The sequence below is a fragment of the Cololabis saira genome, chromosome 23 (assembly GCF_033807715.1).
Source record: "Cololabis saira isolate AMF1-May2022 chromosome 23, fColSai1.1, whole genome shotgun sequence".
NCBI lineage: Eukaryota > Metazoa > Chordata > Actinopteri > Beloniformes > Belonidae > Cololabis > Cololabis saira.
Window position 1 is genome coordinate 8,175,469 of NC_084609.1, and position 20,489 is coordinate 8,195,957.

General features: G+C 41.2%; 1 protein-coding gene across 1 annotated transcript in view; it reads left to right on the top strand.

Annotated features, from left to right (window-relative positions):
- Window positions 1-16,986, top strand: part of dcn (decorin) — a 37,405-nt gene extending 20,419 nt beyond the window's left edge. Inside the window, exons 3-8 of the mRNA XM_061714962.1 lie at window positions 3,149-3,261; window positions 6,845-7,058; window positions 8,878-8,991; window positions 9,285-9,378; window positions 11,902-12,040; window positions 15,729-16,986. Coding sequence (XP_061570946.1) covers window positions 3,149-3,261; window positions 6,845-7,058; window positions 8,878-8,991; window positions 9,285-9,378; window positions 11,902-12,040; window positions 15,729-15,929 — 875 coding nt within the window. The 3' untranslated portion in view covers window positions 15,930-16,986. The remainder of the gene's footprint in view (window positions 1-3,148; window positions 3,262-6,844; window positions 7,059-8,877; window positions 8,992-9,284; window positions 9,379-11,901; window positions 12,041-15,728) is intronic.
- Window positions 16,987-20,489: the final 3,503 nt, after the last annotated feature.

The following is a 20,489-nucleotide window of genomic DNA, read 5'->3' on the forward strand; positions in this document are numbered from 1 at the left end:
TGGCAGGAAACATAAAACAAAGATAATTCAGCACCAAAGGGCTGACACCGTCTGACCTTTTCTGAGAGAACAATGGCGGGAGAAAAAGTGTTGCGAGAGCAGAGGTAGCCGGCCGAGACGGTGGCGGGCGACCGCAAACAGCTGTGATGGTTTCTGGGTTCACTCGCTGCCGGGCTGGAAAACAGAAGCTGCCACGAGCCTCCGAGCCAAGCTTTCGTCCAGAAATACGTTTTTTGCATGTGGACCGGAGATAGGGTTGCCACCTTTCAGAAATAGAAATAAGGGACGCCCCGATTTCAGCAGCGCAGGAGACAAAAAAAAAGCCCCAAAACTTCTAAACTGAATAAAAATTTGTTTATTTTATATGAAAAAACAAAATGCTTTGATTTAAAGTTTAAAGTGCTTTAATAGCATTGAACTTGCATGACTGTACAGACAGACAACCATACTAGCAACTGAAATATCCTCCTATGCTACGTATGTCCACATCAGCCAAGATGTATAATATAGCCTACAGGTGAAGAATATGGTGTAAAAGTTAACTTATTTCAATAATTCAACTAGAATATGGTGTAAAAGTTAATTTATTTCAATAATTCAACTAGAATATGGTGTAAAAGTTAATTTATTTCAATAATTCAACTAGAATATGGTGTAAAGGTTAATTTATTTCAATAATTCAACTAGAATATGGTGTAAAAGTTAATTTATTTCAATAATTCAACTAGAATATGGTGTAAAAGTTAATTTATTTCAATAATTCAACTAGAATATGGTGTAAAGGTTAATTTATTTCAATAATTCAACTAGAATATGGTGTAAAAGTTAATTTATTTCAATAATTCAACTAGAATATGGTGTAAAAGTTAATTTATTTCAATAATTCAACTAGAATATGGTGTAAAGGTTAATTTATTTCAATAATTCAACCAGAATATGGTGTAAAAGTTAATTTATTTCAATAATTCAACTAGAATATGGTGTAAAGGTTAATTTATTTCAATAATCCAACTAGAATATGGTGTAAAAGTTAATTTATTTCAATAATTCAACTAGAATATGGTGTAAAAGTTAATTTATTTCAATAATTCAACTAGAATATGGTGTAAAAGTTAATGAAAATACGGTACAAATCGTGTCCCGTATTAGTTCAATACGGGACGCAACTTTTTTTTTCAAATAAAGGACAATTCCGTATTTTACGGGACGGGTGGCAACCCTAACCGGAGATGCAGAGCGTGGCGTCGTCCGTTAAACAGTTTACTGCAACGCCTCGCCCTCCCGGATGGGAACCGCCTCGCGTCAAGCTCTGCGTATTTCACCTGAAGGTGCTTCTGCCGGCTGTTTTTTTTGCTCAGTTCTTCAAAACACTCGGCAGATGTGATCCTTCCAGGTCCAGGCCCGAACCGGGCCCGCCAACTTCCCCCAACGGAAATTTGCTTTCGGGTCCATTTCCACCACGTGTGCCTCGCAGCACTGTTTGGTCTCGCTGGAATGTCGGCGGTCTTTAATCATCGGTCCATGTTTTTTTCATCATGATTAAATATTCATGAGTGCATAATCGGGAGTCGAAGCTCTTCCAACACATCGTTTCCAATTGCCCCTAAAGTCAAGGAAACCCACTTTAAAATAGCATCAGCTTTATATCCTGTTAATGATTTGTTACACAGAAGGTTTAGATTGGAAGTTGATCCTTGCATATTTTGTTCTTCTGAGGCCGAGACCATTGAACATTTTTTTTTCACTTGCTCTTTTACAAAGTCCTTTTGGTCTGACATTCATAATTGATGAAATTCCTGTTTTTACTTACAATGATGTTTGACATTATAAACCTGGTGATTACTTGGGGTAAATATAGTGGAAATACTCCCTCCTTTACCAGAGGTGTCAAGTAATGAAGTACAAATACTTCGTTACCTTACTTAAGTAGAAATTTTGGTTATCTATACTTCACTGGAGTAATTATTTTTCAGACGACTTTTTACTTTTACTCCTTACATTTTCACACAATTATCTGTACTTTTTACTCCTTACATTTTAAAAACAGCCTCGTTACTCTATTTCATTTCGGCCTTTAAAAAAAACTATCCAGTTAAATTGCTCCATCCGGATAGAGTGAATTTGGTTGTGGTTGTTTCAGATGTTCTTGTCCAGTTTTGTTCTTACATCCGTTCCCTCAGATTCCTGCAACTAAACTTGGATGTACATTCCAATAAAGGTTAGGATAAATGATAACATGCCTCTGAAGTTTTACTTTTTGCACCATTACAATATTTATAGGCAACTATTCATCATATCTCCTGCTCTCTGAAACACATGTTAATGCTCAATAGTACACATATATGGTTCTTTAATATATTTGCATTATACTAAGATACATTCATTTTCAATGGCTTTTGTCCTTAATGGCTTTTTTCCCCCTTACGTTACTTTAACTTTTATACTTTAAGTAGTTTTGAAACCAGTACTTTTATACTTTTACTTGAGTAAAAAACTTGAGTATATACTTCAACTTCTACAGGAGTATTTTTAAACTCTAGTATCTATACTTCTACCTGAGTAATAGATGTGAATACTGAAGACACCTCTGTCCTTTACTATATTTTTAATTTTTTTTTACAAACTACTTTAAATCTATGAAAAAGATTGATAATATGAATAGTGTTGCCAAGAAACTGTACTCATCCATAACTCAGTCCTTGCTCTTTTGATGTTATTGTACCTTGCTGTCCTTGTGCTTTTTGTTTGTTTTGCTTGTGTGAATCTGTTATCTTCACCTTTGTTGCTCTAATTATTTCCTAATATTATACCTTTTTCACCCTGCCTTGATCTGCACATTCATAGCACACATTCATTCATTCATAGCATAACACATTGTGCTAAATAAAGCTTTGAAAAAAAAAAAACAGCCCTGCCGCCCTGCTAAAAATAATAACCAAACGGACATCTTGAACAGCAGTGGCCTCATTCTGCTCTAAACAAACAAACTAACAAAAAATAATAATAATGAAGTTGTGTTGAAATCTATATTAAAACAGAGAAGCTATAAAACACACAAAGAAAATAGTTCTTCCAACACCTAGCCTCAAACCAGAACTGCAGATCCACCTCTCTGATCTCCCTCTGTCTGCTGTTAAAACCCCACCAGGGCTGAAGACGGTTCCTGACGAGATCCCCGACGACACCACCCTGCTGGACCTGCAGAACAACAAGATCACGGAGATCAAGGAGGGCGACTTCAAGAACCTGAAGGGACTGCATGTAAGAGTCTTTTGACTGTGTTATTGCCTTTGTTGGGTCTTTTGTTGCTGGTATAATAATCGCAACCATAAACTGTGTAAAGAGAAACAGCCTTAAGGCTGAGGTATGGTTCTGTGTCAAAACGACGCCGTGCCTACGGCGTGTGGTTTTCGTCCACGCAGACCACACGCCGTCACCTGCGCCGTCACTGACGTACACCTCCCGAAAATTGTAACTACGCGTCGAGGAGACGCAGACCACACGCAGACGGAGAGGGCTGTTATTGGTTCACTTGGAAGCAACGCATTTCCGGTTTCCGGTTTGAAGCAGTAGTGAACTTTCAGCGCTCTTTTCTTCATTTATATGTGATTTTTTTTGTTTTGGTTTTTTGCACAATAGTTGTCCTTATTTCTTTGATTTACTGTGACCGGAAAAAGTCGGATAAACCATTCAGAAAAAGATCGCTAACTAGCGGCCGCGGGGGGTACTGCACCGCGACAAAATGGAGTGACGGAGAAGTCCGAAGGGTTCACAACGGTGTCACGGCTGCGGCGTGCGCTCTGCGTTGGTGTGACGCAAAACCTTAATTCAGCCTTTAGACCCATCTAGACCCACAATCCTCCATCAGTGATTGGCTATCCATTGGCTAGTGGTCCAATCAGGTTAGTCAGGATTGATCGGGGACTATCTGTCTCGAGATGATGATGAATCCATCAAAGAAATGACCTGAAAGAACACGCCCACCAGCAGGTTAAGACATGCTGAATCCGTCCATCCGTCAAAGTTTCTAAAGTTGCAACTGATTATATCTGAAACCAGAAGTGCTGAAACTCCACTGTTACCACTTTTCCACCAAACCGGTTCCAGTTCTGGTTCTGGTTCACAACTCGTTCAACTAGGAACCAGCTGAGAACCGGTTTGTTTTTCCACAGCTCGAGGTGCTAAGGGGAGCCACATCATTACTTCACTGCAAACGTCAGTTACGTCACTGCGTTTGCGTGAAAGTTGAAGCAACAACAAGGTATTTGCTCTAACAAGACTTGGTCCACGTAGCTCCTCCGTGGACACATCTCTAAAAGACAGGTTGTCTCCTCCTCAGACCCATGATGCTTTGCTGCATCCAGATTAATTCTTATCTGAAAATGCCTCCGTCTCTAAGGCCGCGTTCAGACTGCAGGCAAATCTGATTCATATCTGATTCCTTCTCATATCCGATTTTCAGGGCTGACTGTCCACACTGTTTTTAGCAAGTGTCCAAATCGGATCTGGCTCTGTTCAGACTGGGCCACATCATTGACTGATCTGACGGGTTGCCGTAGCAACGACGTCGGAGCGGAGGCGTCACCCAGCGCATGTATTGTGTGACGTCATGTAATTGCGACAACAAAAACAATGACAAGATGGAGCCATCTCCCCACAGATTAATGAGGCATTTCGTTTCTTCCTCTGTCCAAGGACTGCTGTTTTCGGCATCTTCCGACTGCTCCATACCTGTAACGTAGCTCCACAACTCGAAATGGGCGGGTGGTTTGGCGCATGGGTCTGGTCTGGCGTCGCGTAGAGCGACGTCACGGACAGTCAAAACCGATCTGAGTGTTTGGAGCTGTTCAGACTGAGACGCAATGCGATATGAAACTACCTCTGGTTTCGATCTGGCTTGCAAAAATCGGATCTCATGCGGTTTGGGACTGTTCAGACTTCAAAAGAGTCATCCAGTTTCAATCTGGATGGGCGGAAAATCGGATATTGGCTGGCAGCCTGAACGCGGCCTAAATCTTGCTATTGCCGTTGGTCTTAACAACTCCGCCCCCTCCGCTTACGTAAGCGGTTCTTTCCTCTGGCCCAGCAAAGAGTGGGTGCTACTCTGGAACCAGTTTTCTGGCCCGGAGACGGTTCTTTGTCAGTGGAAACAGAAATCCTGGTTCCAAACTCAGCACTGGCCCAGAACCAGAACCAGAATCAGTCCTGGAACCGGTTTGGTGGAAAAGGGGTATGGGACACTCAACTGGGTGACACTTGAAGATCCGCTGGAACTCCATCTTGGTGGAGGTCAACAACAGGCCATAATATCTCTAAGATAAGAATGATGGAGCTTTGGTTTCAGATTGGAGGTCGCCACCTTTAATGCCTGAACTCAGCCAACACACTTGGCTCCCAATTCAAACCAGACATCAAGAAGTTTCACGGCGTTACCTGATAACCGCATCAGCGAAACCACTTCTAACAACTGACAGCTCCATGCTGCACATCCAGTACCTTGAAACCAAACACCTCTTCTTCCTCAGCTGCACATAAAACCAAAGAAACCCAGTGATTAGCAGAACAACCCCTCCCCCAAGTCTTCAGGTGCAGGGAAAAGTTTTCACCCAAAGGCCTTGTAGCCCCGCTCCTCTGAACTCCTGCAGCTTTCTTACTTGTAATAAATACCTCTGTCTGACAGGCAGGGCTGTTTCCACTATTACTCCACAAACTGGCCTCTTGAGGGGAAAGGTCCACATACCTCACATTGCATCCTGTCTGCTTTCCAGCAGAAAAGGCAATGAGAATAGGTTGTAGCGGGTTTGAGACTGGCCATCTATCTTTGAAAACCGGCCGCGCTGAAAAACATCTTTGAAGAGTCTCATCTGGACATTTCAGCCTCATGGGGCGTTCGGTGATAAATATGTCCCAGGGGACTTTGTCAGAAGCGAACGAGGGGGTTGAAGAAAACAGTGTCAGATTTCTTTTTCCCAGAATAAATGGCTTGACTTCACTTTGATGTAGTCTCGTTGTGTGGCGATTAGGGCTGTTCGATTTTGCCCAAAAATAAAATCTCGATTTTTTTCTCTCAAAATCCGATTTTCGATTACGATTACGATTATTTTGTGAATTGACAAAAGGCAAAGAAATGATTTCAAATATGCTGTTTTTTTATTGAACATTTGCCCCATTGGGCTTTAAGTGCAAACTTTGCTCTTATTAAACCAAAAATGAATGAATAAAGTGCAAAACTCTGTAAAATAAGTTGAAAAAAAGTTTTAAAAAATATAATAAAATATAAAGTTTTATCTCTGAAAAAAATAATCAGCAAATCAGCACTTGCAAACATACAGTAAGTTATATTTCCAATTAAATAAAACAAGACATTTTCTAATTAAACTAAACTGGGTCTTTGCATGCTAAATAATAATGCAACCCATGAAGGAGGTAGAGGTGTGTAATGTCAGTCATTACATTTGCTATTCACATTTGCAAGTTTTTTGCAAGGAACACGAGCCGGTCTACCGGTGGCATGTTAGTATATCACCATGGTTCCAACGGCCCCTCCTACACTAAAGAGCCTCTCCGATGGGGCACTTGTCGCAGGTATTGAGAGGTATTTCCATCAATCATTAATATGGTATCAATCATTAATATGTGTGCAGACAAGGTAAAAAAAAAAAGTGAAAAATCGATTTTACGATTTTCACATTTTAACATCGTTCTAATTACATAATCGCGATTACGATTTAAAATCGATTAATCGAACAGCCCTAGTGGCGATGGTAAAAGTTCTCCTCCACCAAGAAATTATAGATTTATAACCGGTACCAGGGGCTAACTTTGCTGCTGCTGTCTCTCGTAGACTCTGATCCTCGTGAACAACAAGATCACCACCATCCACCCCAAAGCTTTCACCCCCCTGAGCAAGCTCCAGCGCCTCTACCTGTCCAAGAACATGCTAAAGGACGTCCCCGCCAACATGCCCAAGAGCCTGCAGGAGCTCCGCATCCACGAGAACGAGATCACCAAGATTAAGAAGGCCACCTTCCAGGGCATGTCCCACGTGATCGTGATGGGTAAGAATGCACAGATTTCAGATCTGTTTAAGGATAGACGTAAAGTACCAGTCAAAGACATACACAAATGTCTAACCAATGACTTGAATGGGTAAATGTGACCATCGTTGTGGCCCATTCTATATAGATTCCAAGATCATAGATGTTGCCAGAGGAATGATGGCACCCAACGTAATTCAAAACAAGTACAAAAAATGCCAACTAGGGCTGGGCGATATATCGAGATTTTAATATATATCGATATATTTTCAAACTCGATACCGTACAAGACAATATCGTTTATATCGGAAAGAAAAATTAAATTTTTTTGTAATTTTTTTTTTTTATGATTTTGATATAGCTTATTTTGTGACAAATTGACTTGAATGTTTTATTTGAGATTTGCACAAATGTTTTGTTATTTGCACAACTGTCAACTTCAGTGGAAAAGTTTGCCTGTTACTGTCTACACTGTATTAATTGCACAGTGTATTTTAATTTAATTGTTATGCAGGAAAGGGATATTTGTTTTATTTTATTCAAGAAGCATTTTTATTCTATATATGCAGACAGTTTATTTTTATTTCATTTGTTTTATACATTTTGATATTGTGCAGACCTCTGTTAATAAAGGAACCTGTGTAACATTTGGCACGAGGCTTTGTATTAAAACTGTTTTTTTAAGGGTTTGCCTCAGAAAAAATGAAGCTAACAGAGATGCTATGCTATAATGCTTTGGGGGAAACCCCAATTATGGCGCAGAAAAAATATCGATATATATCGAGTATCGTCATTCAGCTAGAAAATATCGAGATATGACTTTTGGTCCATATCGCCCAGCCCTTATGCCAACTTAAGCCTAGTTACCAAAGGTTCACTGGCTTTAATCATGGTAACCGAAGGTGATTAATGTTACATTGATCAAATCCATCCAAATATCCATCTCTTAGATGTTTCTATCAGTCTTTGATGGTAGCTATGAGCCATTGTTCCCATGCGGACGGGAGGTTGTCAGTGAGAAGTGACTCTCTCGTAGAGCCACCATGTAGTGGTTGGTCAAGGAGCTGAACATTTTTTCACTTCCAAGATTTAGTCAGACTAAGAAACTGAGTGTAGACCCATGGTACAAGAAATTCAAACCAAAAGTGGTTTGATGGCAGTAAGTCAGTGGAAGCCATCTCTGGGTGAGCAATGCTTAAAAAAAACCTCCGACTTATCTGAGTTTAGAAGTATATAGTAAATTAGCAATCATTCAGACATGTTAGTAAACCAGCTATCTTATCGTTCTCATCCGGCTTCATAGCTAAATATAGCTGAGTATCATCTGCATAGCAATGAAAGATTAATAATGGCACGTAATGGAAGCAGGTACAAAGTGAAGGGGATGACCCAAATACAGAACCCTGTGGAACGCCATGAGAGCCTGGAATCTATCAGATAAATATGACGAGTGAAAGACGTACCTACTGAACCGGATGAGTGAGTGTGGCCAAAGGGTTGGTCCATCCAGAAGTAGTTTCCTCCACGCTTGTTGGAGGCAACCGCCTCCTGGAAACCAAAGTCCAATCCCAAGGAACCATCTGGAAAAGAATTAGGATGGCCATCCTGGCCATTTTTAGCCTTTTTTATGTTTTCATTTAGAAAAATCCTTGTTGATTCACAAAATAAAGGCCTTATTGTGTCAATTGAAGATCAAAATGTATGCTCAGTTGCTAAAGATGACTTCATGTTGACAAACTTGGAGAAACACCACTGTCATCTTAAGTCATAAGCTCATAGATGTAATCCATTAATGTTCTTCTTTCTCTTAACTTAAACTCTTTCTTTGTTTTTTCCCCAGAGCTCGGTTCAAACCCTCTGAAGGGTGCAGGAGTTGAGGCTGGTGCTTTTGGCGAACTAAAAAGGGTCTCTTACATCCGCATTGCTGACACCAACATCACAGAGATCCCCAAAGGTAAAGCTCTCACGGCTTCTTAAACACAAGATTTGATGAGATGAGATGTTCCTTTATTGTCCCGCAATGGGGAGGCTGGGATCCATATCCTGTGAGCCACAAAAACAAACAAAACAGCAATCATTGGTCTTAAGAACAGACGAGTGGATTTTTGGTGTCCGATGAGGCAATGAAAACCAAACTGCATTTCCAAAAGTTTTCCATGTGAAGGTGGTTTGTCAATGTCGTAGCTGCTTGAATGTCGGTGTTATCGTTATGTGGATGGTAACACTTCTTCTCCCGTGGGTTGGCAGGCCTCCCCGGCTCCCTCTCCGAACTTCACCTGGATGGAAATAAGATCACCAAGGTGACGGCTGACACCCTAAAAGGCCTGAAGAACCTGGCCAAGTAATGACACTTATGATTCCCTCTTTTATTTCTCTCTGTTGATTTTGTTGGTGTTTGCATGTGAAAGCATCGTCTCACCGACGAAGCAGCTCCTGGAGACCAAACGGCGGCCGCAGAATAATGCTCACCAAAATACCGCTCACTACTCAAGTCGTATGCAGATGACTCCCCCATTTTCCAGGAAAATACCTTGTTATTCCAGGTTTATGTGGGATTTTGAGGTTCTGAGTCCCAGACTGATGGATCCAGGCACATTCGCCGAGGCTGGGCCGAAGTCTCCAGACTTCATCATGAATGCAGTGGAGTGTGTTTTTGTTGCCTGGGTTAGTGCTGGGCGGTATGACCAAAAATTTATATCACGGTATTTTTCAAAATTATATCGGTTTCACGGTATATCACGGTATTTTTTTTTTCATGCACAACTGGGTGTTAACCACATTTCCTAATGATTTGGAAAGGAATTGCTGCAGTAAATTGGCTTAGAATGGCCTATTTTACTGTCTAATCAAATCAAATAAATTTGATTTAGGCATGCTTTTCAAAGAAAAAAATCTTTTACAAAATTACAATGTAGAAAATATTTATTGAACATAAAAAACTGAACATTTTTTAATTTCCCAGCATTATGTTGTTTTGGTTCCACCTCCTGGTGAATGTTAGGTAAATTTCTTATGTGGTTACTTTTTGGTTGGCCAACGATTTATGTTTGTGGTGCGCAACCGGTACGGGAGCGGCAAGTCTATTTCCTTATATTACAACGCCGTTATTAATTGTTCGTTTTTTTACCACTTATTCCACCAAACACCGAAAGTGTTTTTTTTGCCATTTTCGGCAGAACAATTTCGGTTACCGAACAATCGGTGCATCACTACTGCTAAACAGTCCCCTCACAGCCGCGCTACGTTCCGCCGCGCCGCGTTCCCAACGTTGTGTACGCTACTGTACATACTCACCGGTATTACGGTATATGGAAAATTCATATCATAAGAAAAATAAACACCGGTATTCGGTATGAACCGGTATACCGCCCAGCACTAGCCTGGGTTTTGATCCCACATCGATGCAGCATTTTTAGGCATCAACCTCCGCCAAGGCTCCGTATCCCTTGTGGACCAACTCAGAACCAGCAGCTGCACATCTGGGGTGCAGAGGTTTCTCTTCACAGGCCGATGTTTAGGATTACAGCATCTGTTGTTGACAAGCACTAGAAACACTCCAGAACATGCCCCTGCAGCACCCCTCCCGCCTCTCATCAGAGCTGCAAGCTCATCCAAAACAGCTTTCCTGTTTGTTTGTTTTAAGCAACCAGTACATTTGTTTATTGTTGCTGTAAAGTTGGATATTTGAACGTGGAGGTCGATGCAGGTTAGCTCACTTTTGGAGGTAAACATCAAAGGACCTAAGACGGAGTATTAGGGCCAAACTAAGACAAAAAATGGAAATTACGAGAATAAAGTCATAATATTACGAGAATAAAGTCGTAATATTTTGAGAATAAAATCGTAATATTACGAGAATAAAGCTGTAATACTAAATATATTATAAATATATAAATATAACTTCACAAGATGCTCAATATTCCTCATTTTAACACAGGGAGAAGATGCTCTTCCTGTTAGAGTTCTCATAAATTATATTCTAATAATATTACAACTTTATTCTCATAATATTACGACTTTATTCTCCATAAATTACGACTTTATTCTCGTAATATTACGACTTTATTCTCGTAATATTACGACTTTATTCTCGTAATATTACGACTTTATTCTATTACGACTTTATTCTCGTAATATTACGACTTTATTCTATTACGACTTTATTCTCGTAATATTACGACTTTATTCTCATAATATTATGACTTTATTCTCATAATATTACGACTTTATTCTATTACGACTTTATTCTCGTAATATTACGACTTTATTCTCATAATATTACGACTTTATTCTATTACGACTTTATTCTCATAATATTACGACTTTATTCTATTACGACTTTATTCTCGTAATATTACAACTTTATTCTCATAATATTACGACTTTATTCTCATAATATTACGACTTTATTCTCATAATATTACGACTTTATTCTCATAATATTACGACTTTATTCTCGTAATATTACAACTTTATTCTCATAATATTACGACTTTATTCTCCATAAATTACGACTTTATTCTCATAATATTACGACTTTATTCTATTACGACTTTATTCTCGCAACATTATGACTTTATTCTCGTAATTTCCAATTTTTTTTGTCTTAGTTTGGCCCTAATACTCCGTCATAAGGACCTGCATCGGCTTCGAAAAATAAATCTTTAGTCAGCTTCTCGGTGAACCGCGAGTCATCCGGGTTTGGTTACCAATCAAAGACGGTTTCCAGCAGCTGCTTCGTGGTAAATAACCACAAGACGGTTTTAGGTTCCCATCTTCTTGAGTTCTTGGTATTCAGCTCGTGTCTTTGGTTAAATCTCCTTCTAATCAGCTGACGACGATATCCTACCGTTTCTTTCTGCAGGCTGGGTCTGAGCTACAACGCCATCATCTCCGTGGAGAACGGCTCGCTGGCTAACGTCCCCCACCTGCGGGAGCTGCACCTGGACAACAACCAGCTGACCAGCGTTCCTCGCGGTCTACCCGACCACAAGTACATCCAGGTACGCGCCGTTCTCGATCGGCCTGTCGGCACATCGTCTCCCTCGGGTCTAAACAGCCAACGGTTTACTCTGCTGCGTTCTTGCATTTGTTTGGATTTGCGCAGCCTGATTACAGATCAGTCGAGGCTTCCATAACAAGTCATATGGTTTCATTCAGTCCGCTTGATTAGATGCTTTGTAACTTGTGTTAGTGAGTTTAAGTGCGTCTGGCAGTAAGGGGAGTTTCAACAGAGTCCATTCCAGGTGATTTAACTCAGTTGTGACCCAACAACTGCTGCAGGGATCCTAATGAAGCCCAGCGGCGCACACCTGATACTCTGCGGCCGCGCAAGCTACTCAGCAGGCAAGGCAAATCAAATTATGGAAAAATACGAGCCAGAGTTTGGAAAACTGGCCCTACACAAGCTGCTCTGGAAAGACAAAGGGTTCTTCTTCTTCTTTGTTTGAACGTTTTCCATTTAGGGAGGTGCTCCCACCATCTTAGTGTAGCCTCTTTCACTTTATCTCCGACAAATCAGACACCAGATGTTCCTCCGAATCGTTTGTTTTCAGTCCATCCTCATTACTCCATCACTCCGTCTCTTGCTACTAAGTCCTCACTACGTCTTTTAAACCTTCCCTTTTAACTCCAACCCTAACCCACTCCACCCTGCTCACCATCCCTTCTTGCAGGGGCGTCAATTGGGTATGAAGGTATGGCAGCCGCCACACCTTGGCTTCAAGGGAAAATGTAAATGTTTGTTTTTTTAAATACATTTATGGAATTACTCTGTGTCCATTTGTATTTATTATTCTATTACTTAATACATATAGAATAACTACAAATGCAAATCAGAACAACATGATCGATTTCACTAGTTATTTTACACTGCAAAAACTCAACTTAACAAGAATATTTGTCTTATTTCTAGTTAAAATGTCTAATTTTTAGTAAAAAAAAATCTCATTTAAGAGACATACGTTTAAGACAAGACTCAAAAACAACCACTTTCACCTGTTTCAAGTAGATTTTCACTTAAAATAAGTGGAAAAATCTGCCAGTGGAACAAGATTTTTTGCTTGTAATAAGAAGATAAATCTTGTCCCACTGTCAGATTTTTCTACTTATTTCAAGTGAAAATTTACTTGAAACAGGGGAAAATGGTCAAATAAAAAGTTATTTTTCTGGTGATGAACCTTGTTTTAAGTGTAATGAGATTTTTTGACTAAAAATTAGACATTTTAACTAGAAATAAGACAAATATTCCTGGTAAGATTTTGAGTTTTTGCAGTGAGTGAGACCCCGTCCACACGTAGCCGGGTATTTTTAAAAACGAATATTTCCCTCCTCCGTTTATAAAAAAATTTGCATCCACACGTAACCGAAGATCTGCGTTTTCGACCACATTCATAAGCATTTTAACCTGTAGATCATCTGCAGCTCCCGGGGAAGCTGCACCTCCGCGGCTCTGCGGGCTCTGCGGGCTCCGCGTCTCTGCGGGCTCTGCGGGCTCCGCGTCTCTGCGGGCTCTGCGGAGCCGCGGGCCCTACACCGTACGGTGCGCGTCGCCGCGTACCCTACGGTGTAGAGTACGGCGGAGCCTCTGTGTCGGTGTAACGCAGTAAGTGGTGGTCAAGAGCAGAGACCATTTATTTAATAGCTTGGAGAACAGATGCTGGATCATCTGTAGTAAACAAAAGGCGCACGTCAGAGCAGATTTGTTGTTGTTTTGGCGCATAATGTGACGTTCGAAAACGCAAAACTCCGGTTGTGTGTGTCCACACGCATCTACATAAACGGAGTTTTCAAAAATCTTCACTTTGCCCGGAGTTTTTTTAAACATTCGTTTATTTGCGTTTTCGTGTGGATGACAGGTCAAAACGTAGGAAAATATCTCCGGTTTAGCAGATATCCGCAGATATCCGGCTACGTGTGGACGGGGTCTGAGACTGCATTTGAAAAAGTTCCAATTTTCTTGACCACACAGATCAGCTACATAGCAGACTTCTGTGATGAGTATTTGCTGGACGTGTTGATTGATAAAGTTCTGTGACTCGTAATCTTGCCATACCTTAGCTTCCACTGAATTGACGCCACTGCCTTCTTGACCTCTTTTCACACTCCACATTGCTCTGAAGACTTGACCCCAAGTATTTTAAGACCTGCTCCTTCTGGTCCCAGTGTGGCCCTTCCATATTGACCCGGGTGGGATCTACCAGGATTTTATGTGGGGTCCAACTGATGTCATCCTAAGCTTGTATGGGACATTAACACGTCTCAAACCCAAGCACCCCAATCTCACTGTAGATCACAGTGTCATCTGCAAACATCCTAGTCCATGGAGACTCCCGTCTGACCGCATCTGTCATCCATCCCCATGGCAACAAGAGGGGGCTCGGTGATTCAGTCCCACTTCCACCTGTAAACCTTCTGTTACTTATACTGCCACCTTTATATCACACAGATGTGGACAGATTTGTTGGTACCCCTCCACTTCTGTTTGCTTTCCCCTCTAATTAGCATTATCTTTTTTATATCCTGCTGAGTTCAAAGCTCTTCACTATTCTGTTGACTCTTTTATAGGCTGGTAGACCGGTAGGCCAGGAAGCAGCTGTTGTTGTCTGAGAAGGGTAATAGAGTCTTTTTTTTAATAAAGTGGTAGGAGAAGGATCCCAAACATGAACAGCAAGAAAGATAAAAGAGTCCAGGTTCTGTAACGACCTGCTCTGTAAAACTGTAAAGGAACACTGGACCTCCACACGAGTCGTTATTAGTAGATCTACAACCTGCCGGATCATAGAGGTACTTAGTATTGCCCACATTTTCTTTTCTTTTTATTTATTTATTTATTTATTTATTTATTTATTTCAGATCCCCATTAGTTGCTGCCCACAGCAAATATACATTTCTATAAAACTTTTACAGTACAATATCAAATGTTAGTTAAACAGAATATAACAAAGTAGATAACAAGTACAAAGAACAACAACAAAAAAGAAAAACAAGACAAAAAACAAAAACGAATAAAAACTAAAGATAATAATGAGCAGAAAACAATGAAAAAAAGAAAAAGAATTTTCCTAAATGAAAAAACGAAAATGAAAAAAACAAATAACAAATAACAACCAAAAACAGATAGATTAAAGATAAATCCAAGTACAACTAAAGATAAGTCAGTGCATACTAAATAAGGCAAATACAAAAACAAAAAAACGTATTTCAATAGAAGAAAATTTAAAAATAAGTAAATAGTGAAAATAACCGGAAACGTCACAAAATTTCAGCAAAATAAAATACTAAAAATTGAAATTAAATGCAGAACAAGAAAATATGTTTATTTATATAACACCTAACTCAATTAAATCAATAAGCTAAAACCATTAGACACAATCTAAAACAACACGTTTCTTTTGAACTTCCTTCTTTTTGATACCACGCTTGTAAATAAAAGCCTACACCGACCTGACAGTCTTAAGGGCCGACCAGCTTTTGCAGACGACTGCATCCTGATATTCTCACGCAGCATCTTCTTATCAAGTTCACATCATTTCCAGATAGAGAGAATGTTTATGTGATTTATCTCGGCTGTTATTATCCACCTTGAGACATATTATCATCTCTATTTGCTTTATTTTGGAAACCCACATTAGCGGCATTAGCTCAGATCCAGCAGCCGAACCGTTGTGATTATTTAAATCCCTCCTCCAGGTGGTCTACCTCCACGCCAACAAGATCGCCGCCGTGGGAACGGAAGACTTCTGTCCTCCCGGCTTCAACACCAAGAAGGCCATGTACTCCGGCATCAGCCTGTTCAGCAACCCCGTGGCCTACTGGGACGTCCAGCCCGTCACCTTCCGCTGCGTCTTCGACCGCTCCGCCATCCAGCTCGGAAACTACAGGAAGAAGTAGAGCGTCTGCCAGGGAGCGTCGGCTAGGAAGTGTGTGTTTGTAAATGAGCGCATGAAAGTTTTGTAAGAGTGCGTGTTTGGCCACAGCCCCCACAACACTACTCCCCGTCCCCCCCCAACCCCAAACCGTGATGTCATTGATGACGCTCGTCAGTTTTTCAGTATTCAGCTTCAAGGTCGGTGCGACAGTAAAACTCGCAGCTTCTAGCAAACACGTCGTTCTTGAGCAACAACGCATTAAAGCCACTCTATGTAGAAATTACACCTCCGACCACCTCGCCTGGCCACGCATTAGGAGTTGAGTCGAATGCGGAGCCGCAGTTCCTCTTAATCACCACTCGGAGCTGCTCACAAAAGTCTAAAAATTAGGTTTTGCTGCTTACAAAACCTAATTTGACCCATTGACCTAATTTGATTGACACTTCTGTGGTCGCTAGGCTAATTAGCACCTTTTACTTCAGAGCTGAAATTTTCATCCTGAAGGTAATAAAGGCCTGGAAAGATTCTGAGGGACATTTAAGGACTTTAGGCTCAGTAAAACCCTCCGTCGGCGGGTTTGGTCGACCCGCAGGCCGCCGGGGGCTCGTCCGGGGCCTCCCCTCGCCCCACACCTGGTCCCATAGAGTGCCTTTAATGTGCTTTTTTCAATCCAAATTCACCGATCGGTACTAATTGAAATGCGAAGATGAACCGGAGCAGAAAAGTCCGATCACGTCTCCCACATGTCGTCTAGATCCTCGCCGGCGCCGACCTGTAGAGCAGGCGGCGCCGGCGACCCGTGTGTTTATTACCTGTGTGTAGTATTCAAGGTGTCACACTATCAGCCTGAACTCCGTGAACTCTGCATTGTACCCAAGTGAAAGCAACGATGTTTCCTGTCACACTTCCTGCCCACCCGCCCCCCCAGCATCATCTCAGTCTGTGTCTCCATCACACCCTCCCCCTGGCTCCTCCCCCTGGCTCCTCCCCCAGTGTGTGTGTTTTTGTTTTTTGTTTTTTCCATAAGGTGAAAGTAGCTTCTTACAAATGTAAAATAAACCATATACGTTTTAAACAGATTTCCCAAAGATTATATGCATGATCTTAATCGCTCTCCTGCTTCCTGGACCCTCTTGTTAGTGCGTGTATGTATTTCTCTCGTTGTGTATCGGCGCTTTATTTCTTTTATCTCCTTGTTTTTGAGGGTGCGTTTGCTGCTGCACCCTTACGTTGGCGTGAACGTTGTATGTATAGACGCTGTATATAAACGCTGTATAAAAACCTCTCATTGCTTCAAGGCACAAGCACTTATCATAGCTCAGACTGAGGTCCAATCCCATCGCTAGCCCTCAGCGCTTCACCTGCACCTCCTCCTACATCCATCCATCCATCATCCATCATCCATCCATCCACCCATCGTGGGGGCGTGGCCTCCCTCTCCTCCTTCTCCTCCTCCAGCTCCTCCAGGAGATCCCAGTCTCTCCGGTGTTCCCCAGGGCTCCGTCCCGGGGCCTCTTAGGTCCCATTATCTCCCCTGTCCATTGCACGATTGTGTCGTTCGTATCTGCAGGCAAACTCCGACCTTTATCGAGGCATTTGCAACTTCTTACCTCGAGCTTTCTAGAAGAACTGGCATCCCAAGAGGTGGCCTCTTGGCCCCCCCGACCATGACAGTAACCACGTTCACCTGTTTCTACAGCAGTTTCAACATTTAGTTAGCGGCTAAGAGTGAACCCACCAAAAAACAAAACCTTGGGGCCAAGGGCCTTTGGCTGAGGGGTAGAAATGGGATTGGGCCTTAATATAACAGCAACAAAGGTGTTCCTCTTTTTTCCCCGGAGCAGGAGCTCCAGCTAAGGTTTTTTTCTGAATGAAATAAAAAATACTAATGAAACAAGGAGCAGTTTTTAATGGTTGAAGTGAGAGGAGTCATTACTGACGATGAACGGTGAACCGAAAGCTCGGTTGGAGGATCTGCAGGATTCAGTCGGTACTAGACAGATATTAAATTAGAGCAGGGGTGTCAAACTCATTTTGCTTGGCGGGCCGGATTTAATCAATTTTTTTTCTCACGGGCAGCACGCTCAAAATAAAAAAAACGGTGCAAAATTCTTTTTTTTTACTATTGTTATCTAATCCTATATCAGTTTAGTTAATTTTAAAGGAAATATGCACTTTTTTTACACTCTAATTATGTAAAATATATTTTTTCAGGATCTTTTCTTGAAATTTCTCGTTTTTTTTCAAATTATGTAAGATACTTTTAATATTTTACAAAGATAAACAGAAACAAGTATGTTTTTTTTTATATTTCCCTTTTTTATAGGAAATTTGATAAAAAGGAAAATCTTTCTTATTACATCCGAGAGTGTTTCTTTGTGATTTAGAGATTTTTCCAGTACAATTAAGTGTATTTATTTTTAAAAATTGGCGCGGATATTTACGCCAGTGTGCTGAAAAAGTCAGCACTTCTCTTTTAATTGTTTTACTTTGTCACTATCCTCGTATTCAAAACTGAAATTCTCAGAATAAATATCTTCTATCATCTTTTTTAGCAGTGATATTTTTCCTGCGAAAATATATAATAGTAATCAGTTAATAAAAATAAACGACCGTCTACAAAGAAATAAAATCGGCAAATTCTAGAAAACTAAAAAAATGTCGAAAACTGCTCTCTTTGTGGAATAACGATGGATTTATAGCAGAGATATATTATCGGATATGCTGCGATTCATGGCAATTATTTATGCCTTCCTTTTTAGTAAATTAACATTTCGGTTTTTTTTGCGTTAGAAACCTCTCTCGGGCCGCATGCGGCCCACGGGCCGCACATTTGACACCCCTGAATTAGAGGCTCTGAGAAAACGTCAGATACTTTTAATATTAAAGAAAAAACTCTTTAAAAAAAGGAGGTTTGGACGTTCAGGTCGTTCTGGTTCCTGGTGTGATTTCTCTCTTTCCATCTGGCAACGCCGAGCCGCTTCACGCCACTGAAACGCTGCTCTTCTCAAACATTCCCCGAGGACTCGTGGCGTCGCATCATTTTGTCAAATTCAAACCCTGAACGACGACAGACTTTCTACGGAGCTGCAGGAACAAGTGTCGGGGTTGAGTTTGAGGACTTCATTAAAAACACCACGGTGAGTTATTTAAACACAAACATAGATGAGCGGATGGAAACCAGCCCAGCGGAGCCGGTCCAGCCGCCGGCGGGTGCTACCTGGACAGGTCACCGGTGGGAACCATCTCTTCAGTCGGGCTGAACCTGCAGCCAATCAACATCCCTGAAGGGATTTAGATATTTGCCGATCAGAAGTGGACAGGAAGTGCTTCTTTCACGTGGATCGGTTCATGCAGGGAATCAAATTAGGATGATGGGTGAAGTCCGGCTCGTCCCACAGAGAATTTAACAAAGTATTTAAGAGGGATCACGATGGTTCTTCTGCAAATGCAAAAAAAAGCCACTTAAATCTAATCAAATCGAAGTTTATTTAGACGGGACCATGCATATTAATGAACACTACATTAACCCTTGTGCTGTCTTCGGGTCAAAATTTCTTTCCTTTCTCCCTTCCTTCCTTCTTTCCTTCCTTCTTTCCTCCCTTTTTTCCTTCCTTCCTTCTTTCCTCCCTTCCTTCCTTCTTTTATCCCTTCCTTCCTTCCTTCCTTCCTTCCTTCCTTCCTTCCTTCCTTCCTTCCTTCCTTCCTTCCTTCCTTCCTTTTTCCCCTTCCTTCCTTCTTTCCTCCCTTCTTTCCTTCCTTCTTTCTTTTCTCCCTTCCTTCCTTCTTTCCTCCTTTCCTTCCTTCTTTCCTCCCTTCCTTCCTTCCTTCCTTCCTTCTTTTCTCCCTTCCTTCTTTTCTCCCTTCCTTCTTTCCTCCCTTCCTTCCTTCTTTCCTCCCTTCCTTCCTTCCTTCCTTCCTTCCTCCCTTCCTTCTTTTCTCCCTTCCTTCTTTCCTCCCTTCTTCCCTTCCTCCTTCCTTGACCCAAAGACAGCACAAACATACATAGTAGCAAAATAGATTTAGCAGCATTTAAAAGCAGTATGGATTGTATTTAAAAGAACTTGAGTTTAAAGTGACTTGAGCAAAAAATGCACATTACAATAATGAAGTACCAGCGATGGTAATATTATGGTACTGACAGTATCCAAGTTGTGTGACATACTAAGTCACATTAAAGGAGCTTGAGGCTCCTTTTAAGAAATGAGACTCTCTAGCGCCACCCTTCACCACGACGGCCGTTGGGGGTACTGCAGCCAACAGGGAAGCCGGCACGGGAGAACGGGGAGAACGTGCATGCAGCGTCATGTGACATCACATCCGCAGCCCAGCGTGGGAAATTCGGGACCGAATTGCAGCACATTTTGCAGCACACAGCCTGTTCAAGGCAAAGGAGAGATACACTAGAGGGCTCATTCTTTTTGGTTTGGAACGCTTCATCTGACATTATTACTAGAAAACTTAAAACGTATACGAATTTTTTTCATAAATCCTGCCTCAATCCGGCCTCAAGCTCCTTTAATTGAACTTAAACCAACATTTCTGTTTATTTACATCCTTCTAAAAATACGACAGCTCAGAA